The following is a 25,473-nucleotide window of genomic DNA, read 5'->3' as shown; positions in this document are numbered from 1 at the left end:
ATTTAGGCAAAGATGATATAGAAAGGAAAAAAAAAATGTCTTCATATTCAAAACCAGATCCAGGAATCCTGCAGCTATTTCTGTGGTTGGCAAATATTTTCATAATCTCCCCATTCGTCCTCCTCTTCCCCCTTCCCCTCCTTCTCCTCCTTTTATTATGTCTTTCTATTATAATAGCCTGTAGGCTGCAGTACATTACAGTACTACATAAGCAGATTTCTTGCAATGCATTCTAGCGAGTGTCATTGTTTTACCTATGAGGCCACTTTCAAAATTACTGCACAATGTAACCGCAACAAAAAAATCTGGAGAGTTAAAGCTGAAAAGAGAACTGGTTGAGAATGATAAGGCAGAGGAGATGTAACACAGTATGAGAAGTTAGGAATTATTGAATTCATATAAAAAGGATCTTGTCTTGCCTATTAATGAGTTTTTTTTTTTTTCTATGTGCCGCCCATTGTGCTAAGAGCTAAGTCATCAGTTACACACATCCATCTCAGCACACCTGTGAGGCAGGTGTATTATCCTGGTATTACAGATGAGGAAACTGAGGCTTAAAATAATTTGTTTATAGTCAGAGTATTCTCACAAGGGATACTACCAGAAGATAAAAGGAGTTAAAACATATACTACTTGAATTAGGCCAATCACTTGAGATGAAGATCCCTCAACCCCAAGCCTGAATTCTACTCTATACAGATAACTATGTCATGGACAATGACATAACCCAAGGCATGTTTATTCCAAAGTTCCAGTCAGCATCTGCATTATTCAAGGTAATTACCAAAATTGTACCTTTAAAATGAGCTTCTTATCAATAAGATTTCAGTCTATGGGGAGATACCAAGAAGAAAAAAAATCAGTATCATCAGGTACTACTATAGTTTCCTTTCTGTTTTTTCTTAAACATAACCAAGAAATAACTAAGTCCCAGTTTACTGTGTTTATCTTCTTCTGACAGGTTCTCCTTAGAAAACAGAGCTTTATGGTTTTTTTTTTTTTTTTCATTTCATATGGTTTAAACATTTTAGTATAACCACAAAAACTCCCATTTTACCAGACTGTGCTCTGGTAATTCCAATAAAATTTTTTACCCACAGTGTGCAAGCTGGAGAAGAGGTTTCTGTAGACCTCAAATTTCCTACAAGCAAGATATTTCAGTATCTGTGAAAAGCTCATTTATCTTCCCTGTCTTGTTATATTTAATTGTTGGGTATTTTCCATTTCTATGGTTAGAATGGATGCCAATACTGAAATGTGGTCAACACAACTTTCTGTTTATATTAATAAATTCACTCAAATTCCATGGAAGATGAAAAAAACAAATATCTGGGTCATATAGAAAAATTCAAGGTGCTATGATTTTTTCATATGTGCATGTTATATTAAATGACTTATCATATTTTTGACCTTTACTTCTACCTTTATACATATTAAAGGTTGCTTTCCTATTCTAGCAGAAATATGACTCTCATATAATTAGGAGAATTATTTGTGAAATCACTCAACTGTGTAGGAGACAAGAGATAGCTAATTTCTATCCCATTTTTTCTTTGATTATGAATTAGTTGTTAGAAAATTGCATTAGACCAATCTATATCAGTGAGGAGAGAGATCACAATAATTTCCAATTGAAAGATATGGCTGCAAGTTCCTTAGGAAATGCCAAATACAGAAACCCTGAGAACCGTCTCCCTTAAAGACCAAATTAAATAGGACAGAAATTCATTCATCAATTATGGATGTAAATATATTAGCTGTCTCAAAATTTTAACATTTTTCTGATGGGCTGGAACTTGAAATTGATAATATTCTCAGTGGAGAAACCTCAGCTACTGACCATTTTGAAGTCCATTTTAAGAAGAAAGAAACAATTTTAAATATGGTTACATGATTTGATTCTCTCTCTCCATGTTTCCAATATAAAGTACACCATAATTTTAAAGTAAATAATTTCTAGTATTTTGATATTTTTTTTTGGTAGTTTTTGTGTTCTTTCATCATTAACAATGAATTGGCAACAGGCTCACAAAATATCTATCTATGTATCCTCTATCTACCTACTTACTTATATACACCTACAACATTTTTAATTTGACAACCTCTTTTCACTACTTAATTGTTTCTGCATATTAAGCAGAGACAAATTATTTTTTCTATTTTCACAATAACTGTCCAGATGTCAAAGAAGTAGTGGTCTATGGAGCAAAATTCATGAATTTCTGATGTTGGAAAAGAAAATGGAGTATAAACTTTATGTATCCATTCCAAAGACTTGTGTGTTCATGATTTATTCTATGAAGGAGATGTTGGATATTTGGACCCTAAATCCAAAATCACGGTGAATATGTCCTACTTCCCACAAGACAGTTCTTGTTTATGATGCTTTTCAGACATAAATATGAAATACAAAATATGAAAAACCCCTTTCACTTTAAAAAGTATCCCAGTTGGAATAATAAATGATATGGTCTCTGCAAGACAAATAAACAGAATTAAAAAAAAAGAATCATGACATATAGAGTACTCTTTCTGTTCCAAGTTATTTTGTAATACCTGGTATCTGTTTGATTGTGGTTATTTTAAAATTTTATTTCACAAAACAAAGAAAAAATTAAAACCCTGTAAGATACATTGAAGTTGTAACTTCCATTTTCTAGTTTGAAAATAAAACAGATAATCCACATGACATTTAATATCCCAGTACAGGGTTTATTGAAATGTGTGATGAGGCAGAAGAAGGTTTATTTTCTACTAATTTCAAAAATTAGAGAAAACACATGAAATTCATTCACCATAGGATTAAATCTCCTTTTTAAAATGTTAGGGCATAATAAAAATAGGTCAAAATTACACTTCCCTGGCACCCCATAATATCTTCTCAATTATCCAACACCTTATGTAATGCCTTCCAGGGCCACAATTACAACAGGCATATCTTGAAATTATGGAATGTACGGGAAACACCAGGGGGTTCAGAATATTTGGGAGGGGAAAACATTTCTTTACAGAAAAATTTTAAAGGTAGGGAGTTTTATAAACAAGAATAGTGACTAATACTAATTAGCTCACAATCAAAATAAGCATGGACCACACTTATGTGCAGCTTTTCAGTTCAGTTTGTGGTTTATACTTCTTTGTTTTTTTATTTTTATTTCAGCATATTACGGGGGTACAAATGTTTAGGTTACATATATTGTCTTTGCCCCACCCAAGTCAGAGCTTCAAGTGTGCCCATCCCCCAGATGGTGAGCACCGCACCCATTAGGTGTGAATATACCCATCCCCTCCTCCCCGCTCCCACCTGCCCGACACCCGATGAATGTTACTACTAAATGTGCACATTAAGTGTTGGTCAGTTAATACCAATTTGATGGTGAGTACATGTGGTGCTTGTTTTTCCATTCTTGTGATACTTCACTTAGTAAAATGGGTTCCAGCTCTATTCAGGATAATACAAGAAGTGCTAGATCACCATGTTTTTTGTGGCTGAGTAGAACTCCTTGGTATACATATACCACATTTTATTAATCCACTCATGTATTGATGGGCATTTGGTCTGTGGTCTCTGAGAGGGCTTTTGTGTCAGACATATTCATGTGAGTTCCATAAAAAAAAAAAAAAAAAAAAAAAAAATGGCAGTGCTAACAGAGAGACAAAGACAATGTGCTTGGATTAGAGTTCTTAATCAGAAGTGACTAACAAATGAGTACTCCATCACTAAGAAGAAAGAACAGGGTTTTGTCTCCTTAGTGCTTATAATAGTGGAAGTCAGCTAAATGAGTAACATCTGTATAACGCCTTTCTCATTTCCTTTTCGGTGATGTATCCACATTTATCAAAGCATCCCCAAAGAACTAAGTAGCATTATGTTAAAAGCAAAGCCATAATATATTTAATGCAATCCATAAAACGTTATTTTATTTCATAAAGGAAGTTTTATCAAAATTCACTACCTCCTTTAAATAGAATGTAGCAAATAATCCAAACAGATACTATGAACCAAATTGTACTCTTCCAATTAGATACAGTGTATACATAGACTATTGAGACATCAAACAGATGCCTGTAGTAAAGCCAGAAAACAGCCTGAGACATTACCTATATTTTGCTAATCATTCTAAAGCAGCTAAAACTAAGACTGAAATATCTTTGCACCCATATAAATTTTTTTTTAAATCTTGTTAAATATATAGCAGCTTAGGAATCAAAAACAAACACGAGACAGACTTTAAAAAAATGATCTATGGCCTATATATGTTATAAACATTATGGTAAAAAGAAACAGTAATCCATACTCAGTCCTCAAAAAATAATGAACTAGATTAAATGTTCTCTGTGAGTGAAAGACTTAACAATAAATCAGTTCATATTAGCTCCAAATTAATACTGATAGGAAGTGTCCTTCAGGAAGGATTTTCTGATCTAATTATTATTGTTAAAGTTGGTACAGGCTTAAAACAAATACCTCCAATGTGTACCCACAAATCAGGCAAAATCAGAATAGGTTTTCCCTAAAGAGTCGGTAAACATTCAATTAAAACTTAACAAGCGCAAAGTGCAAGCCAGCTCCTCCTCTAACAGATATCTCAGTATCTGAAAATTCCTGGAAACTTTCACACAGGTTAAAATTCACACTTCATTTTTTTAAAGTAAGGTGATTGAGGTATTCCCTGGGATAAAATTAACTTTCACATTAACAATTTTCTTATCTATTGTTTCAGTGTTGGAAAGGGAGAGTGAGGTAATTATCATGCCATTAGGCTGATAAGCTGGATTTCAACTGCTCATGGGTGAACAAAAATTATTTTAATGATATTTTCAGTTAGGTTATGAAATTGTATCCTGTTTTCCAATTTCTATGCTACCCTGTTGCACAAAGCTAATATTTTTACCTTCATTTTTCTTGATGGTGAAATTCGGATTGTTGACCATTTCTGGAAGAAGACTGTATAAGAAATAATGTCCATTTTTGGGATCATCCTTGTCCATGGCGCTTACTGTTTGAATAACCTGTAACATAAAACTTAATGTCAACAATTCTAATGATATCAGAGGGCTCCTACTGCCTATAAAACCTCACAGACATTCCGTTTGTGGTCTGATATTTTGGCCCAAAGACTTTTTCCAGCTTTCTAGATTGTCATGGATGGTTTGTGCCAAGAATAAGGAGAAAAACGTATCACTTTAAAACCTCAGCTTTGATAAGTTGATGAAAATTAAGAGGATTACCTTTTTGTCCACTTGGTGTCTGTGGCTTGAAATAGCAAAGTTAAGTGTATTTGAAAATTCCACTGGGCAATTACAGGTTTCTTTCCAATTTGAGTATTTACGGGCATCTAGAATGAGATTTGGAATTGTTACAGTGATTGCAGTGTGGCTCTTGGGAGGATCTTGGAGGTAAATGACTTAAATCTTGAATCCTAATAACTCTTCTTTTATTTTTCTCATCAGGTTTACGAATGTTTGCCAAATAGAGTGTTCTTTGGCACAAACATCACTGCAACCAACCTTTCTGATAAGTTGCGTCTGTTCCCTCCCAATAATGAATACTGTCTTTAAAGCTAGTGGATAACACATGCAAACAATACTTTGGAGTGTATCCTGAGATGAATAAATTATAGGGATTAGAATTACCATTTTTCAGAGAACTGTTTGGATAGATATAGATACTTGGAATCAGTGCCTGTTGAACGTGCTTGTTTCATTTGCAAAGCTGCCTTAACTTAATGCAAGTTGTTTCTTGGGATGCCAGAAAATTATCTTAATAATTTGTATTCATGATTCTGTGATATTATTACTTCGATGTGAAACATTGGACAAGAGTTAATGTAGTAAAAATTCTAGCTTATACTTCTATTATGACAATAGATTTGCCATAAAAAATAGTTAACAGTAAAATGCTCTAGGTTTATTAAATTTAGAGGATGTAATGGTGATGCCGAATATATTATGTCTGTTTGAACAATTATGTCCCATTGAATTTCACAAATTCATGAAAGAGAAAAAAAAATAGATCTCTTCATTTTGAGAAAAGGTCGTCATTACTTTGTAATTTACCACTCAAACAAGTGTGAGAACCACAATTTCAGAACTTTTAGCAGGAATGGGGTTTTGCATTGTATCAGGCACACGCTATGTGATAGGAAATTCACGAAAGTTATTTGAGGCAAAAATGAAATGACTTTTCTTAGCTTCGAAGTCTTCATTTTTAAAATGGAACATATTCTTATTTGTAGGTGTTTAGCTTTTTGTTAAGGACCTTGTTGTCTAGTTATAATGTCTTATACTAACTATAATTGTATTCAGTTGAGTAACAACATAACATAAAGTGCACAAAATATAATTCATGGTTAAGACAATGAGGTAGTCATTAAGAGAAAGGACTCTGGAATTAAGTTGCCTCAATAAAGGTCCCATATTAATTACCCTTTACTCATTATGTGACACTAAAGGAGTTATGTAACTCTTTCTGAAACTCAGTTTTCTTGTGTGCCTAAAATGCAAATGAAAAGAATATTTTTTCTCATATGTTTGTTTTGATCATTGATTTAAATTCATATAAATTTCTTGACAAAGTGTCTGATTTCTAGCAAAAGTTCAATGAAATGTTAATCATCATCATTGTTATCATTATTGTTTTTATTAGGGTCATTGCTGTTTATTGATGACATGGCACTTTGATAAGTGTGACAACTCTAATGTTACCCCACCAGGAGATCAGATTAGGGAAGAATGCAATTACAGTTACTGGTTCTAAACACATAGTATTTTTGCCTTGACATTTTAGTTCAGAGAGAAGCCGGCCCTGGATTTCTAGTTTCATAAAAATAAACATGAATTGCAGTGCAAGGGTACAAGATGTAAAATGTAAATAACTCTTTAGGACAGCTTGCATGTACAAATATTTAACAGAAAAATATGAGTTGAACACTTCACCTGTAACAGCTGTGCTGGATTTTCATGTTAGAAAGTCAAGGGAATGACTGTCTTTGACAAGAGCCTTGTTTTAGGCAGTTACAAAGAATAGAGGGGGGGAAGTTGGGTGTGAGCAGATGTAGCTCCCCCATTTACCCAATATGTCTCCATCCCCAGGTGTAACCACTGAAGATGTAACTCCTAAATTGTGTGAGTACATGTGAAAGATAAGAGCAAATGAAGAGAGGCTTTCTTGGGATTGGATGGTAGACATCCGTCATAATTAAATGTATTCCTGTAGTATACTTAGTGAGTACAGCTCCTATAATTAGTACCACTCATTCTATTTCTAAACGATCTGCATGAAAAAGGATCATGCATGCTGGTGACTGCATCTACATGAGAGTTATTTCATTAGCTAAGCCACCATAACTAAAACAAAAGATGCAGTCATTCAGCTCACCTTTAGTAAGGGAGTACAACCACCAGCCATATCACTTCTCAGAATTTTGCTCTAAACATCACATCAGAAATGAATACGTTTTTTTCCACCATTTATTTAAGCCGGGAACTCTTTAGATAAGGAATTTCTCGAGTCTCACTGTAGAACTGTTGACCCAAACGGTCTCGGAGTAGGGCCCAGCATGCTATATTTTAAACAGCCCTTTGGTGACTTTGGTGTGCACTCAAGTCTAAGATCCATTGTTTTGAGCCAAGGGAAGAGACTGGTGTTCAGAGCTCCCTCATCATCATTCCCTAAAAGAGATTGTATTGTCAAGCTCACATCAAGCCCAGTGCATAATGTATTGTGGAGAAAGTTGTTCAAATGGTGAATCATTACATCATCTTCCAACTATCCCATAAACTGGCTGTGGTTAAGATTTTGGATTAAACCATGTTTGACACTTCATTTTATTTTATTGTAGATATCCACGGCTCTGGCACTGTATCTAAAAGTAGATGCCCAGGAGATCACTTGAAGGACGTTTTACCATGAAAATGCATTCAAATACCCATGCTAATAAGGCTGAAATTTTTATTGATGTAATAACTTCTGAATACACTTAGCATTAAACAGTAGAAGAAAAACAAGAAGATATTTATTCAAGGAAGTGAACCTTCACAGAAGCAGATTGTATAGACATACAGAGTAAATGGCAAATGGAAACTGCTCACAGCACCAACCGTGAACTACCATGACCTCAGTTGATTTTTAAAAATAATTAGACAATTATTTTATAGGAGTAATATAAAATATTTGGACTAATCATAAATGTTTAAGAGTGTGCATCTAACTTTCAGGTTAAATATTTTCCTTTCTACTCATACAGTTAGAACACAACTGAAAAATCTAATGTTTGATAATTTATTATAAAATTGATTCAATTTCAAGGGAAGCTGAAAGCAAAATATATATCTCTATCCACGGAAACAAAGCATATCTAGTATCTTGGGATGAGGAAATGAATTCTGGAGCCATACCTGGATTTTGAAGGAAACAGACTTTGTTCTATTTCTTGAGACTACAGATTTAAAATCAAATAACCTTTCTAAGGCATGAAACTGAAAAAAAAAAAAAATGAGAATTGTGTGCCATAACATAATTCTGACTCTTAAAAAAAAAGCCAGCTTTTCATTGCTTATCAATAATTTTAAATCTAAATCAGATTGTTTTTAACAGAGTTTATTAAACTTCGTTTTGGACTATTTTACATTCACTCAAAATATTTGATAGCAGTAGGGTATCACTGCCATTATTAACTTTTGAAAAGGCCAACAGTCAGCAAACAAATACATTTCTCATGATCCGATCTGTTAACAAGCATAGCAGTATCATGGGATCTATTAGAACCTTTCTTATGAGTTCCTGTAGATATGATTTATTGATTTGTTCTTAGATGCCAGGCTTGATAATATATGGAATGTTATCCCTTCATTGCTATTAGAACAATGTCTGGCACTTGGTAACTATTGAATAAGTATTGGCTAAATGAAGTAATGGATGGATGAGTAAATAAATGATGGCAGGTACATTTTTGCATCATCACTAAGCTTTACAACACATTGAGAGGTAAATATTAAGAGACTTATCAGCACCCTAGTGCATAATGTCTGGATCCCAGATAGGTCTGATTACAAATCTCCTGTATCCCCTCCTCCTGAATATTCCAGGCTGCTTCAAACCCTTGTTGACATTCATACTTTCCGTATATGTATTTCAGTCAAAATGGGGCTTAGACCTTCAATATTTTGGAGAGAGTGTAAGGATGACTCATCTATCTTTGCTGTTTGTTTTCTTTGCTTTAGCAAGATAAAGATTCGCTATTGATTCTGACCACACAACAAAATAAACATTTAGAAGTCAGTTCTTTCTAAGTATGAACAAGGTGAAAGAGACCTATTATTCTGTTGCAACTTTTGGAATGTTTTCCAAGGCCTCTGGAATATACATCTATGCTCTAGGAGGACTCAGCAATGATGGTCAACAAGGTATCTACCATTGAAACACCCTGTCACTTTCGCAGATAAAACTTCGTTTCCCTTTTCTTGAAGTCCTTCTCTATAGGGATGCAAATTGGAAGGTGATGGAAAGGAGGTAAATAAAAGGAGAGGAAGTCAAAGGCAGTGCAGAAGGAACAACATAACATTTAGAGTTTTCTATTAATTCTTCTATTACTGCCAGTTTATTTCTGACTTTCTTGAAATACTAATGTCTACCTGTTAGAACAGTAGTTTTCAACTTGAGAAAGAAAAATGTGATCCACGAATGAGCTTTGTATGGCTCATATTCTTCAATTTGAAAGTAAAATCATATGAAATTACTTATATATGCACATATGAGGGGAAAGGCCAGAGCTTTTATCAGATTATCAGTGCTTTACATAATTAAATGAAACAAAAAACGTAGGATGAGAACCAACACCTTAAAGAGGAGTCCTTAAAAATAGAAATAATGTATACAAGACAAAACAAGTTAATAACAGTGACGGAGAAAGGAGAAAATATAGGTATTTGAAAAATTATATCAAAATCTACACAATAACCCAGTTATTTCAGAATTGTATAATAGTATCCAAATATAATTACAGTTCACATCAATTTAAAGGATATTGCCTGGATATTTTTGATAATTTGCATGGCAATTCAGACTCTAAGATTTGTATTTTCCTACCCATTCAAAGTGTTTCCCCATGTCACCTTTTTTCCCCCATGAAACAACCTTGGCTGAAAATGTATTAGGTAGCTATTCAGAGTATGCAGCTTAGAAGTATGACCTACAGAAAATACAGTGGAAGGAGGTAGATAAGATCTTACGTCTCGCTGAAAACAAAGTAAAGACCTCAGGCATCTGTGTAGACATTTGGGACTTATGCCTTCATAAAACCATTGTAGAACTTTCAATATTCTCTTTAGTGTCAGTTTTTTCATGCCCTTCACCTTTATTATCACTAAACTGAATAAAACAACACAAAGTAAGGATTCCTGAAGAAAAAGTCTATACAACGTTTGGATTTTCCAGTGTCTTCCACTTCTTATGACCTTTTGCTGGACCCTACTTTGTGGAATTTTCTCTTGATATCTCCTTGAGATTGTAAACATCACCTCCTAAATTGAAAACGTGTCATACTATTTATCCTCCCAGAACAAGATTTTTCCAATTGGTTCTCATCTACCATTAATTCTATAATTCTCGCTGAGGGAAATTTCAAAGATTTTATCTTTTGAATGTCAAATGTCCTATAACCCTCTTGGAGATTAATATATGTTTATAAATGCAGGGGAAATTTGTAGTAAATCAAAACAGATACTATTTAATTTTGTCTAATTCAGTGCTTCCCAGCCTTATTAGGTAAAGCACACGCACACACACATACACACACACACACTCACACACCCCACACACGAAACCACACCACATATTGCCATGCTACAGCACAAGTTTTTCTCTGAAACTCACTTTGAGAAATGTTATCCTCTAAAACTCCACCTGAATCTTAAAGGCCTGGACGTTTTTCTCAACCTCTACATGAAGGGGTTGTGTCTATATAGCCTAACGGTGATAGCACTGTTACCATCAGTTTCTTGCCTTTTCAAGAATATGTCAGCTCCTCGGGTACCAGATTGTATATTCAATTTATGTCACAAGCACAAAGCCTAGACCTAAAACCTCTTACTATCTAGAGCCAATTTGACTTTCTTTAAACAATAGACTCATCATCATGGCTTCTATGAACAACTGGAAACAAGCATACCCATGTGCCCACACCTGTCTTGTAGTCTAAATTCGTATTCAGTATTCTGTAGGTTGAAAATAAAACAAGGAGAATACATCTGGCTATAATAGCCCAAGGATTTTCAACAATCTCTTACAGCGTTTTCTCTATGGATCATCAATCGCAATTAAATTAGGGGCCAAAATAAAACATATGGAATTTGTAATCATACATGAGGCTCAGCCAATACATACAGAGGCTTCAAGCAAGACATCTCAAAAGATTTAAATGGCTAAATTTAAATTTAGATTTAGATTTATGATGATTCTAAAGAATTTGAAAAAAAATAAATAATACACAAATTGATATGGGGAAGAATGAAGGATGAGACCTTCCTTCACCCTTGACACGAGGTCCTGTAAGTCTTCCTCAACCTCTTGTAAATTATCAGAGGAAGGGTTATTTCAATATACTGCAGTAGATTGCCATTTATTATATTGATTCATTTAGGAATCATTTATAGTGTATTGCTCCAAACCAACTCATAAAGGTAAAACACAACAAATATAATACTAAATAATAAAGTCTATTTTGCTCTATGGACTATGAAATTCATTAAAATATATACTAATTACAAGTATTTATTGAGCATGTATATACAAGGTCTGTCTGGAAAGTATCCGCCCATTGTTGATACAAGAACATATTACATGGCCGGATACTTCCTGAACAGCCCTCATATATCTATATCTGTATATCAATATCTATCTAGTTATTCCTAAAATATGAGGATTTAAATTAACAAAGGTTAGGGCTCAAGGTCACAAAACCAGTAAATGGGAAAGGTGTGACTCACATTTAGGTTTTTCTAGCCCCAACCCTTCAATTACATTTTATCACTTAGGCTTTGTTTTTCTGTCAAAACTGTGCTCTGAAAGTCATGCTTCTGTTAATGACTGTCTTGAAATGTGTTTTGCTACATATGGTTTCTTCAAATATTGTTTTACACATTTCATTAATTTACCGTCACCTTACTCCACCCAAGATAAAGTGAAAAGAATGTTTTATGCATTTCGTTGAGACCATCAATTTCATCTGCTTTAAAATCAATCCTGTCTCCCTCTTGTGTATGCAGATAGATCATGAAAGATGCCTGCTGGCAGGAAAGTTAAAATTAAATCTCCTATATTTATTGTTTCACGAGTGTTATAAAATGCTGTAATTTCATTTTATTGTTTCACATTTATTAGAAGAAGACTCACAGAAACTAGAAAAAAATATAAATAAAGTAACAAACCCGTTCGTTGCTCATGTTTATCAAAGGATAATTAGTTTTGCTTTTTTTTTTATAAGGCTTTATTTCTTTTCATTAAAGTTTTCATAGAATGCTTGAGTAAAGTATGTCATTGGTGACAGGAGTTGATTTTTTCTTTTGAAAAAATGCTCACTCTTGATCAGACTCTTATTCTCATGACTATTTTTCTAAGAAGTGTGTCACAAAGGCAATGCAATTTCAAAATTTTATTTTTTTGGGAAATACTGTGAAATCCTAGGAAGTACAGGGACTTTGACGCCTCCAAATGCTGACTTTGAAACCTATCTTTGCCAATTTTCACGGTCTCAGGTTAAGACTTGTACTCTTTTATAGCCTCAGCTTTTATATCTGTAAAATGTGGTTGCCAACACCAAACTCTCAGAGCCAGGACGTTGATTATATGTTAGATGTCTGTATATATTATTTCACTTATGTAAGCAAGCAGCTCTCTCAATTCTTCTCTCTGTCTCCATTGCTACCACCTTAGAACAGGCTACCACTATCTTTTGCAGTTACAACCTCCTAAATGCTCTTCCTGCTTAAACACGTGTGTGTGTATGTGTGTGCATGAGTATATTTTATTCAAACATGAAACTCTTTGTGTCCTCTCTCAGTTTTGCTTATTACATGCTAGCTACAGATATCTTCAATTCTTCAAACAAACCAAGGCCGTTCTCCTTTCAGGGTCTTTGTACATACTTATGCTGTTGGCTAGAAGGTTCCTTTCATGCCTAGCTCTTTCTAATTTTTTCAGTTTCAGCTTAAATGACACCCACTTAAAAAGTAACTATCTCTGAAAACACTATATAAAGTAGATCCCTGTGTTTTTCTTTGTTCCCCTCAGTCTGGTTGCTTTAATGTTTATTTCAACCCAGCTTTCAAAATTTTAAACTATATTATTTATTCATTCTACTCTTTTTTATAAAATATTTCTCATTATGTTCCATAAGAACAAATACTTTTTTGCCCTTTCACATTTTTCCCCGGATTGTATTACAAGAATTAGCATCTTGTAGATGCATAAAAATATTGTTCAATAAATAAATGAACAATTTTCTTCTGAAAAGGTTAGCATGTATGCTGTGTGTCTGTGAGTGAAACAAGTGTTTCCATGGTAATAGCTAAGGAATTAATTTTTGAAGTAGTTGTCATTGCTGAATAAAATGAATTAGAACCATGATTCCAAAATTTTGTGACTATCCATTATATGCCAAGCAATGGCTTAATGCATACTATCCAGAAGTATGGGGAACTACTTGTTTCTTTCTTAACTGTGATATGTCCATAATAAACAAACTTTATATTGCTACAATGTTGGACAGAAATAAGAAGATGAGATTAATGGAAGTAAATCAATTTTTTGTGTGTTTTCTTTTTTTTTTTTTTAATCAGGCATAATTACTTGACACCAAACAACTCTCACCTTGTATAGATGGTGATAATGCTCAAATTATACCCCACTAGACTTATTTATAGTAACAGGGCAAGTTCTTTCCTGAAAGAGAAAAGAGCTAAGGCCATCTGCCACCTAACTTTGAAACAATGAAATATTCTCTGAGACTAAACAAGAGACCTTGACTCATACCTAGAAAAACAATATTCAGTTCAGTCCCTGCACTGATGGACCATCTGGAACAAGTTACCCTAATTCTGTATATGGTAAGCAAGATGTTAGCCTCTAGAATAAAATGCTATGAAGGTCCTACTAAGAAGATAAGATGCAGAACAGAGTTATGGAAGACGCTTTGGCCAACACTGGTCACTGAAGCTGTATATTTTTCCTTCATGTTCGGTTCTGAGTGTTGGGTTGTCAAGCACATTGAAGAATGATGCTGTTTTCTCCACATTTATTACCTGTTCCTCCACCTGTTCAGCCAGATTACCAATCTCTTCAGACAGAATCTGGTTTATCCCCAGCTGACTCCTTTTCAGTACTTGATAGATGTTTTCTGTCTCTGGTGACACTTGTCCTATATTGAGAGGCCTTTTCATTGAGCTCCATTTCCCCTCCGTCCCTTCGGCATCCTTTCTGTCCTAAATATTGACAGTATTTTCTTGCAATTCTATCATTTCTAATTTTAAATACATGTTTCCCAAAGAGAAACTTCTATGAAAGTAAAAGGCTGATTCCTAGGGTGTTGTATGCTCCTTATTTCTGGAACACAGATGGGGCTCAATGACTATTTACTGACTGACAAAAACCTATCACCCTATCAGGCACATGAACTGTTACATATATATTTTACTTTCTAATTTTGTAGTGAACACACACTCTCATTTTTGCCCTAGACATTAGAGAGGAGTAAGTGGAGAGTAACCTTTTTATGTATCCTGCTAAACTAAGAAAAAACTAAGCTGTAGATGACTATATCATGCCATCATTGGCTTAGAATCTAAAGATGTGTATCATCTTGTATCTTCTGACTTCAAACAAATTACCTATCACTGTCAGACTTTAAAAATGTATGTATGTGTGTGTGTGTGTGTGTGTAACTAGCAATCAGAAAATATTGCATTAACATTTAATTATGTGACATTTACAATCATTTAAAAGGATTCTAATCAGAAGGGATTCAGATTGATTTTGATTATGGACTATAAGCTATTATTCCCTGTGGTGGTGGTAGTTACACTTTGGAGGGACCAAATTCAAGGGAATGTCACCTTTAACTTCAGAATCATGAGAAGGTGGCAGGGACAGATATGATTTCCAATTCTACTTTCAAAGTCAATCTATACCTTTTTCTAGCACAGATGTATCATGAACTAGAGATGAATGCCTAGACCAGAGGACAGTGACCTCCCTCTTTTTCATTTTTTTTTTAAATCCTGACTGTGTTTAGTTGAGTCCAATTCAGTGCAAAAGGATAAAGCACAATAGAATTCCCTATGTTCATGTTGATATTAGTTTTCATTGGGTAAGATGTTTTAAAAATCTCTTTACAAAGGCCCTCTCAGTCCAGACAGTTTTACACAGACTAGATTTCTCAATGGCTTGCCCTTGATCATTGCTAATAATCTCTCTCTGGCTGCACCATCTCTCAGGAAGCTGATCCATACCTTCCAGTTTAGCCTTAAATCCATACCTTCCAGATAAATAAGACCTTTGAATGTCACCTGCAGGTTTTTTTTTTTTCCTCTGAAGCTGTCATAAAGCCAATATTAATTGTTGAAAATATTGAGATGACTATGAATTTAGTGCTAATTCAGTTTTTGACATTTATTTTTTATGAGCATGTGATCATCTGATAATGAATATTCTAAGTCCAAAGTAAGTCAGCCATTTCTGTAGTATTATGAGAAATAATCATAAGTGTGTCTTTTTTGAACTTCTGTAAGTGAATGCTGGTGTGGAAAACAAATATAAATAGTGGAAAATATTAAATATGACAATTAGATACTTGAGCATTAAAAGTGACCTAGGAGTGATGCAAGGAAGGAAATATGAATTCTGACGAGCCCAAAAGATTCAAAGAATTCAGGAACATTGTTCGGACAACTGCAAGTGCATCAGTCAGCCATAAGTCCAAAAACATTGCTAAACAGTCAAAGATCTGATCCTTTTATGTAACTAATGGACTATAATAAATATGCCTAAACTGATTCATTAGGAAATCAGATGGTGCAGGAGACAAACACACATACCAAATATAAGCATTTCTTTACAGAATAAGTCACACATTGTGATTTGTGAAAGTCATAAAATAAAGAATCAACTTTTTTATTTTGATTTTTCATAGGAAATGGCAGGAAACAATGCATTTTTTTTTCTGAAGATAAGAACTGCTAAGAAATCATTAAAACCTTGGAAACAGTCAAAATCCACAGGGTAAACCTACAGGTTCCTAGAGATCCAAGAAGCATACTTGTCAATACCACAAGTGAAGCCAATGTTGAGTTTTTGAAATATCAATGTCATTGACTCCCTGAACTTGTGTGATGAGTTCTGCATGAGCAATGGAGCTGTATTTAAATGCTAAAGTATTTTATAGATTCTGTGTGATTGAAAAAGTCTAGCTTATAAATCTGTGATTGGCTACACTAGCTCAGCAATTATCTGGTCCACACAACCACCATATCCTTGAAACTGACCTGCCATATTTTGATCAAACTCTCTCTGCCAACTCAATCCACCAACTTACCTAAATGATATTCACTGATATATGTGTGTACAAACACACATACACACACACACATATGCACACAATACACACCCTTCTCAAAGGATCACAAATGAAGATGCTCAAAAGATATGATTGATAGAGGGCATTTCCACATGATGAAATTAAGAAACTTTTAAGCTAATGTTAGAATACTGTAAAAATAAATGTACCACTGCTATAGCTGAATGTTTTGATGAGAACACAATGTCTAGATGTTTTATTATTAGAATTCGAGTGTGTGTGTGTGTGTGTGTGTGCTATTTTTGTAGATGGAAACAATGTTAATCCTCAGATATGTGAGAGTAGTCTATGGGGAAATGCTCACTGTGTTTTGAGAGGGTAACACATTGATCTTTTGTAATAAATAAAAGCATAGAACTACAGTGCTCTTCCTTTCTTTAGGGGGAAAAAAATCTGACTCTTGTCAGGTAAGCTGCTTGGCAAATAGTAAGTTTAATTCCTAACACCCACATGAGGCACAAGAATAGTTGGATTAACAACTCCAGTGTCATACTGTCAGCTGCTGTTTATTTAAATTAAAATGTCACCATCCAGAAATAAATTAGGAAGTTGAAAAATGATAAATTTCTTAAACATACAGTACTTTGGTACCTTGTTAAAATAAATCTATTACATTTGTGTTTTTGTAGGACTTTACAAAGGCTATTTCCATTTTGACATTCAGAGTATAGCAGTTTTTGGTTTTGTTCTTCTTGTTTCTTTAACTTTCTTCCTTCTTTTTTCCCCCCTCCTTCCCTCCCTCCCTGACTCTGCTTCTCGCTCACTCTCCTTTCTCTCTTTCTCTTTCTTTTTCTGTCCGTCTTCATTGCCCTTATCATGCTATATGAGGCATACAAAAAAAAAATTCTACTAATACACATCTCAAACATGTCGTTCATCTTATGTTTAGCTAAATATATCTACATTTTTACAGATTTCAATATTCATATCCTACAACTTTCTATAAATCATTGGTTTAATTGGATTCCACTACTATTTGTTATTCATATGTTTGATATGAAACAAGCATCACCTTTTTGTGAGCTTTTTGCCTTGCTTCTTGTTATTTGAAGGTTAAAATTCAGGTCCCATCACTCTAAGACATCCCCTATCATTCACATCCTGAGATATTTTAAGACAATAATTTGGCGCTGGGTTCATGGCACAGCAGGTTGTTCCACTTTAGGAGCCAATTTGGTCATAAGCAGGAAGAGAAATAACATATGAGGAAGAAAGAATATTCCCTCTCTGTTCCCATTTGGATGTGTTTCTTGCCTGAGATTTTGCAGGTCATAAATAATGCAAATGCACACTATAATGCAGGTTAATCAAATATGAGACAGTGGTATACAAACATATTCAGCATTAACAACATGGAGATATTTACTTGGCCGGGTTTTCCATTTTCACATAAAAATGCCTCATATTCGGATGCGAATTCAGGGGCGTTGTCATTGACATCCAGCACTTTAATAGCAACAGGTACTCGTGATATCTGACTGTGGTTCCCTATGGGAAGGAAAAAATAACATCAGCATTGAGGGTATTTCATTGTAACGTGCAACTCAACTTTCTCTTTGGAAGCATGTGTGTCTGTTTTCACTTCCCTTAATTAGGATGTTTTCAACATGGTGATTATAGAGTCTGACCACTCAATAAGGAAAATAGCCAAGTGCTTGACTACTTAAAAAAAAAAAAAAGCATAAATGATTATCCCAAACAAAATTTGCTGGAGCTTAGCTTTATAAAGTCCATATCTGAGTAAACTGAGAGAAGTTTTCTTGATGAGCGAGCTTTATTTTATTGATAAAATTGATTATTTCAAAGAAAAAATGTTGTATGCAACAAAGATCTATTTCTTTGTTTATCTTGGGTACAACACAACCCATTTTAAGCTATTACTTGTTTGGTTATATAGTAGAAACAAACATCAAAAACCCAGCAAAAGGCCAAAACCAAATCACTTGTTGAGAAGGGGTCCTTAACAATGATAAAAGAGATAAGATTAAAGATGAGGAATCGTATTTTTTTTATAAATTTTATTTTTTCATTAGAAATTGACTTTGGGATATTTTTGGATAAGATGATCCCAAGTTATTTTAATATTGTCATTTTCATAAAGATTTTAATCACTGTAAATAGATAATAATCTTCTAATCTTTCCAGGTCAATTCCAATAGCAGAGAACTCAATATGTAATCCTTAATCCTTAAATCTTTAAATATAAAAAATTACACACACACACACACAGTTTGGGCCCATTAATACACTGTTGACTTGGGCCATGTCATGATTTTTCACTTGTAATAAATGCAATACAGTTTGATTTTGACCGTACCATGTAATAATCTTTTGATCTGTTGTAAATTATACAGAATGCATTGGAAATGGCCAATTATTTATTTGTGTTTCTGTGGCACTGAATATTTATAAGCAAGCCAAGAGGAGAAAAATGTTTGGCTTTTGAATATGAACAAACAGACTTGCATTTGATATATCAAACTCCTGTTTTTGACAATTGATTATATTCAGACCCCTAAAACCTTCAAATACTATTTTTTTGTTGTTTTTAAATATAAAAGTACTCTTAAAGCACACACCAAATAATCACAGACATGTCGTAAATTTACAGTTGGTTAGTCCTGCTGGCTATGTTGTAAGATTAGAATTTAGTTACCTATCAAGACTACTCTCCAATATTCTCTCTCTCTTTTTTTTTTTTTGAGATTGAGTCTCACTCTGCTGCCTGGGCTAGAACACCATGGCATCAGCCTAGCTCACAGCAACCTCAAACTCCTGGGCTCAAGCAATCCTCCTGCCTGATCCTCCTGAGTAGCTGGGACTACTACCCACCTGGCTAATTTTTTTTTTCCATTTTTAGTTGCTTTGCTAATTTTTTCTATGTTTACTAGAGACGGGATCTCACTCTTGCCCAGCCTGGTCTCAAACTCCTGGCCTCCAACAATCCTCCCTCCTCGGCCTCCCAGAGTGCTAAGATTACAGGCGTGAGCCACAGAGCCCTGCCAACTCTCCAATATTCTAATATGGTTAATTACAAATGGCTCCATACTATTCTGTGAAATTCCTAGCACTTCCGTAATTGAACATAACCTCACTTCCCCAAAATCAAGGTGATGTCCTCAAATGTCTTGCTTGACATATTCATTTTTCTTTACTATTTTATATCTAATTAATGATGATTTATTCTTTATCAGAGAGGAAGCATGCACCTCACTAGTTGTGATGGAAGGGAAAGTGTAAAGGAAAGTATCAACATTACTCTAAGATAAGGAGCTTACATTTTATGCTTTATCTACTCAACAAAACTCTACAGTGGTTATATTTCAAATAAGGTATGATTATCTCCTTAGAGAGTTACAAATCTTTTCTAGTCTGACTAGGAACTGAATGGCAGTTCCTGGAGAGTAAAAAGGAATACAGTGTTTGCACTAAACAAACTTTGCAGCCACAGCTTGGCCTTCTACTACCTAGCCAATCCTGAGCAAGTTATGGAGCCTCGCTTTATCCCTGAGGAAACTGAAACTCAAGCACTTAACACTTTATACAATTATTATAAATACTATATGAGAAAAAATTTGAAGTGCTAACAAAGTATTGGGCACCTATCCAAGGGCATTCTAGCCTTTGTGTTTTGTAATTGTCAACATCAACAATATCAAGTACATTGAGTGTTTACTATACATAGTGCAAAATATTTCACATAATCGTATCTTAATCCACAGAAAAAAGCTATGAAGCAGGTAATGGAATCCTCATATATTAGATGTGGAAACTGACACTGGAAGAATTATATGTCATTACCAAGATTACTAAATTAAGCATTAATTTTGACATGCAGTTTTGGCCTTCTAAATATGAGCCATTTTCATATTATAGTAGTGATAAAGTAAAAAAAAAGTATTTGTGTGTGTGGGAGGGTGTATGTGTAACTAGTCACTACCGTCTCCTCAAGAATCTCTATATGTTTGTTATAAATATTTTTCTCAAGGTGGACCAATATTTGAAGTTGGAGTGCAAACCTCAAATACCAGGCTGGATATATCTGAGGAGCTGTATTTGCATTAATCATATCAGAATTGCACTCAAAATCTACAACCACCTCTAAGAAATTATGCAATTTAACTTCCAAAACTTTGCCCATGGTACTCTTTCACCCAAGAAGAATCCCTTTAATTGATTAAGTTTCCCTTATAATTCTGTTTTTCAGTTCCAAGAACTGATGGTTATTAATTTATCTCTATAGCAGTCATTCTTTCTATTCTACATCCTAGAACAATTCTTGTATGTGTAAATAATTAAAGGAAACTTCTATTAGATATTTTTGTCTTTAATCTCTCCAGCTATTCAATTAACAAATAGCCAAGGATCAACATAGACTTAATAAACTACATGTACAGAATAAACAGTGAATAATAGTTACATAGTCTTAGAAAGCTAAAAGTACAAGAAAATACTACAATACTCCTTACACACTATCTTGCTCCTTCTGAAGTAAAGAAAATGCTAATCTCATTCATTCAGATTCACTGACAATGGTCGATTGGGCCAAGTCTACGAACTATGACATTTTTGTTTTCCCTCTTTCTCATGTTGTAGGCACAAACATGCATACTCACACACTGCAGCAAACATACATATACAGATTTACTTCTGACTATTTTGGTAAAATAAAAAAAAAAAATTATGCCAAAGTCCACATTCTTATTTTTGCTGTCTTCTCTTTTCTTGTCACCATAGTTGCAATAAATTATAATTATCTCATAGATCTAGATGACCAAGCAGGAGGTAAAACTCAAGCATAAAAGATGGAAAAGCTCTGTGAGCTTCTTCTTGGGGACAATTTTAAACATTAACGTATCTCTTTTCATACATAGTATGAGAAAAGGTGGTATTTATTCCTGGGGATCAGAGCCAAAATTCCTATTTTTTTCAGGTATAATGTAGGATGAGGAAGATATTACTTAACACTGTTGGAAAACCATGAATGACAGAGAATGCTCTTACAATTATCATATTTTATTTCATTGTCCCAGCATCTCTACAAATTATTTGTTTTACTATAATAGTCAATGGATATTTTGTAAATGATTTTATTTTCTTTAGTTTGTGTTTTTTTGTTTTTTTGTTTTTTTTAGTTTTTAGTTCAGCAGAAAACTCAGAGCTAAATTTGGAATTCACCTCTCATAGCTGTAAAAGAATCTAATGGTATCAATTTTATATTTTATATTTACCCAAGATTCAAATAATTTTTACATTTATTTAACAATTGCCAAATTTACTAAATTAATATCTTCTCATTTAGTTGCACTGTATATATTTCTAAATGTTTCCTTTTAATTTAGTATTTTAAAGTCTAGTTCCTAAAAAAAAATTAAAAGAAAGAAAATGTAAACAGTTTATTTGGCACTGAAAAGCTAATAGAGTATGTCCAGATAGCTAGATTTTCTGTAGCCTTGGTGGTCATGTAAAGCATACAGGGCTGTTAAACCTAACTAAAAAGAATTTAACTCCTCTCCTTTCTAACTGTTGAATTCCTCGTTATCCCTCAAGATTTAGCTTCAGACACATCTCTACAAGATAGTCTTTTATGCATGTAGTCTGGTTTGTTTGCTTGTTTTCTTTTTTCGCACTTATGGCATAATAGCCTGAGGAACTACAGGGACCCATTCTCCAGAAAAACTAGTAAAATTATTTTTTTAAAAAACAAAATCTCTGGAAAGACTTCTAAGGCATAAAGCAAACAAATAATTATTTATTCAAGAAAATCTACTAAAACTCAGTAAGAGAGTCTGTGGTATTTGAACCAAGATCTGCTTGCTCCCTCCACCTCTGCAGTTCCGGAAATCTACTCCAGACTAGTACAACAAAGAACAAAGGGCTTCCTCTTCTCCAAGCTGTTAGTTGGAGGGTTATTTACCCATGAGGAACAGAATGTTAGTATTTCTCATCTTGCCTAACTACCAGTTTCTGAGGCTAAGTTCTGGGCAAACACAGCAGAGAGGTGAGGATTGCCTTCTTCCATCAAATCCTCACTCATGGGACAGAGGCTTTACCTTGGGTAAGGTGTCCCTGAGGATACTGGGGCTGTGATTACACTTCCATGGCTTATAAGGGAGAGGTTTCATGTTAGAACAGGTGAGCCAAGAAGAACAAGGCTACCACTTCCCCTTCACAACAAAACATTTAGCTACTAAAGTGAGGTATCACTTAGAAAAAAGTTCCAAAGCTATGACTCAGAGATTTTGCCTGGGAATCAGGGAGAAAAAATAGGCCATAAAACAGAGAGCACTGAAACTCTTATAAAAGAACTAACTTCAAATACAAAGGAATGTGAAGTTCAAGCCTAAAAGCAATCTCAAAACGGTAAGGCTTACTTTGAAAGACAAATGGGAGAAGATTGCTAGATTTGGTACATACATTGAAGATATGGGCTAAACTATAGGCTGGCTAGTTGCCAGAGGGAATTGAGGAAAGAGTCAGCTGAAAGGAGCCCTCCAGAAGTAATACAAAATCTCAAACATTTACCTAGGGAACTGCTCCTTCAAAGGAACCAAAATTTGAATGGATTGTTCTGTGTGCAAATTATGCCCCAGGGCATTACTGAATACAATAAAGCAATCAGCCGGCAATTACTCAAGCTTACCACCTGGATGCAGTCAGGGACATAGGCAAAGAGATCCCTGCCAAAAGCATTGTTTTGTCAGGTGTTTGTGGAAATACCCAAGACTGCACCTCCTGAGGAGAGAGATCAGAGGTTTTACACTGCTGGGAGAAATAGATTTTACTAAAATAACCCAGCAAGTCACAAACAAATAAGCAAATAACACCAAACCCCAAAGGGAGAACCAATAACTACATTGTATTATCTAAGATGCCTCGTTTATAACTAAAAAGTTATGACATGAAAATAAACAAGAAAGTAAGACCAGAAAAAAAGCAGGCAAAAGAAATTGCATGTGAGAGTGTCACATGCCAGATTTAATAAAGAGTTCAAAATAGCCATTTTATGTTCAAAGAACTAAAGAAAGTCATAACTAAAGAAGTAAAGGAAGGTAAATGACAATATCACATTACATAGAGAATAGCACTAAAAAGACAGAAATTATTTAATTAAGAAGAGAAGCAAATGGAAATTCTGCAGCTCTAAAGTACTGAAACTGAAATGAAAAATTCACTAGAGGGGCTCAAGAGTAGATTTGAATCGGCAGAAGAAAGAATTAGTAAACTTGAAGATAGATCGATAGAGATTCTGCAAACTGAAGAACAGAGGCAAAACAAATAAAAAGAAAGATGGAAGAAAGAAAGAAAGAAAGAAGAAAGAAAGAAAGGAAGAAAGAAAGAAAGAAAGAAAAAAGAAAGAAAGAAAGAAAGAAAGAAAGAAAGAAAGAAAAAAGAAAGAAAGAAAAAAGAAAGAAAGAAAGAAAGAAAGAAAGAAAGAAAGAAAAAGAAAGAAAGAAAAAAGAAAGAAAAATGAATAGAACCTCCTAGAAACATGAAATACCATTAAATACACTGGCATATACATAATACATAATTGGAATGACAGGAGGAGAGGAGAGAGAATGAAGAAGAAAAAATATTTGAATAAATAATGCCTGAAAAATTCCCAAACTTATTGAAATACACTAGCTTATATACCCAAAAACTCCTCCAACAAACTGAGTAGCATAAACACAAAGAAATTCACAGACACACCACATGAAAAATGCTGAAAACCAAAAATAAGGAGAACATTTTAAAGGCAACAAAAGGGAACTAAAACAGAGCAAAATAAACAAAGAAAAAATTTATCCTCAGGGAACCTCCATAAGACTAGCAGCTGACTTCTCATCAGAAATGATGGAGGCCAGAAGAGAATGAGAAAGCATATTCCAAGTGCTCAAAGAAAAAAACTGGCAATCAAAATTCGTGCATCTAACAAAACTATCTTTCAATAATTAAGGTGAAATTAATCATTCCCAGATAAATAAAAACTAAGAAAATTTGTTACTAGCAGAACCTCTCTTATAGGAAATAATAAAGAAATTCTGTGGTTGAAAAACAAGGGATCCCACATTAATTCAAATCCACATAAGAAAGGGAAATAGTAAAGGTAATTATGCATTTATAAGAGACTATATAAATAAATATTTGTTTTCCTGCCTTCCTTTATCTATTTTAAAAGCAAACGTATAAAACTTCTTCTATGTATTTTTGTATCTACCTATATTCTGTTGGGTTTGTGACATATAAAAATGTAATATATTTGCTAATAACAGCAAAAAGGAGTACAAAGGTGTATTTAGATAAGGAAATGACTTCAGGTAGTAATTCAAATCTGCAGAAACAATAAAGAGAACAAAAAGATAAATAAGGAGGTTAATATAATAAAAGCTATGCATATATACTTCTTTTTTATCTTAGATTCTTTAAAAGACACATTATATAAAGTAATAATCATTACAACATAATTTAGGGTTTGTAACATTTATACACAGAATATGTATATCAGTAATATCACAAAAAAGAGGGGGAAAGCTATAGAGCTATATAGGAGTAACATGTTAATTATCTTTAATTAATTAATTAAATCGATAGCTTTATTATCTACTCTGTGCCCTCATCTTGATTATTTAATATGTACAGCGATGTACGAATGCTCTTCCATGTGCTGTAAATATAAGGAAAAGCAAACAGAGATAAGGACTCTGCTCTCTTGTAACTTATTATACAGTAGCAGAGAATCATTAAATAAGGTTGAATTATATGTAATATTAAGGTGAGAGACATGAAGAAAGGGATATTGTTTTAGTGCAGCACATGACAGAGACAGCCAGATGAAGCTGGAAGATTTAAAGAAAGT

At 34.0% G+C, this 25,473-nt stretch overlaps 1 protein-coding gene across 1 annotated transcript in view; it reads right to left on the bottom strand.

The window, feature by feature from the left end:
* The window catches only part of CDH8 (cadherin 8, type 2), a 392,490-nt gene that overhangs the window by 77,175 nt on the left and 289,842 nt on the right, over nt 1-25,473 (bottom strand). The window contains exons 7-8 of the mRNA XM_012660463.1: nt 17,998-18,119; nt 4,896-5,013 (exon numbers count right to left, since the gene is read on the bottom strand). Of these exons, the coding sequence (XP_012515917.1) occupies nt 4,896-5,013; nt 17,998-18,119 (240 nt within the window). The remainder of the gene's footprint in view (nt 1-4,895; nt 5,014-17,997; nt 18,120-25,473) is intronic.

Source organism: Propithecus coquereli, unplaced genomic scaffold (genome assembly GCF_000956105.1).
Source record: "Propithecus coquereli isolate 6110/MARCELLA unplaced genomic scaffold, Pcoq_1.0 Scaffold67, whole genome shotgun sequence".
NCBI lineage: Eukaryota > Metazoa > Chordata > Mammalia > Primates > Indriidae > Propithecus > Propithecus coquereli.
Note: the sequence above shows the minus strand (reverse complement) of the source record. Positions and strands in the feature narration are given on the sequence as shown.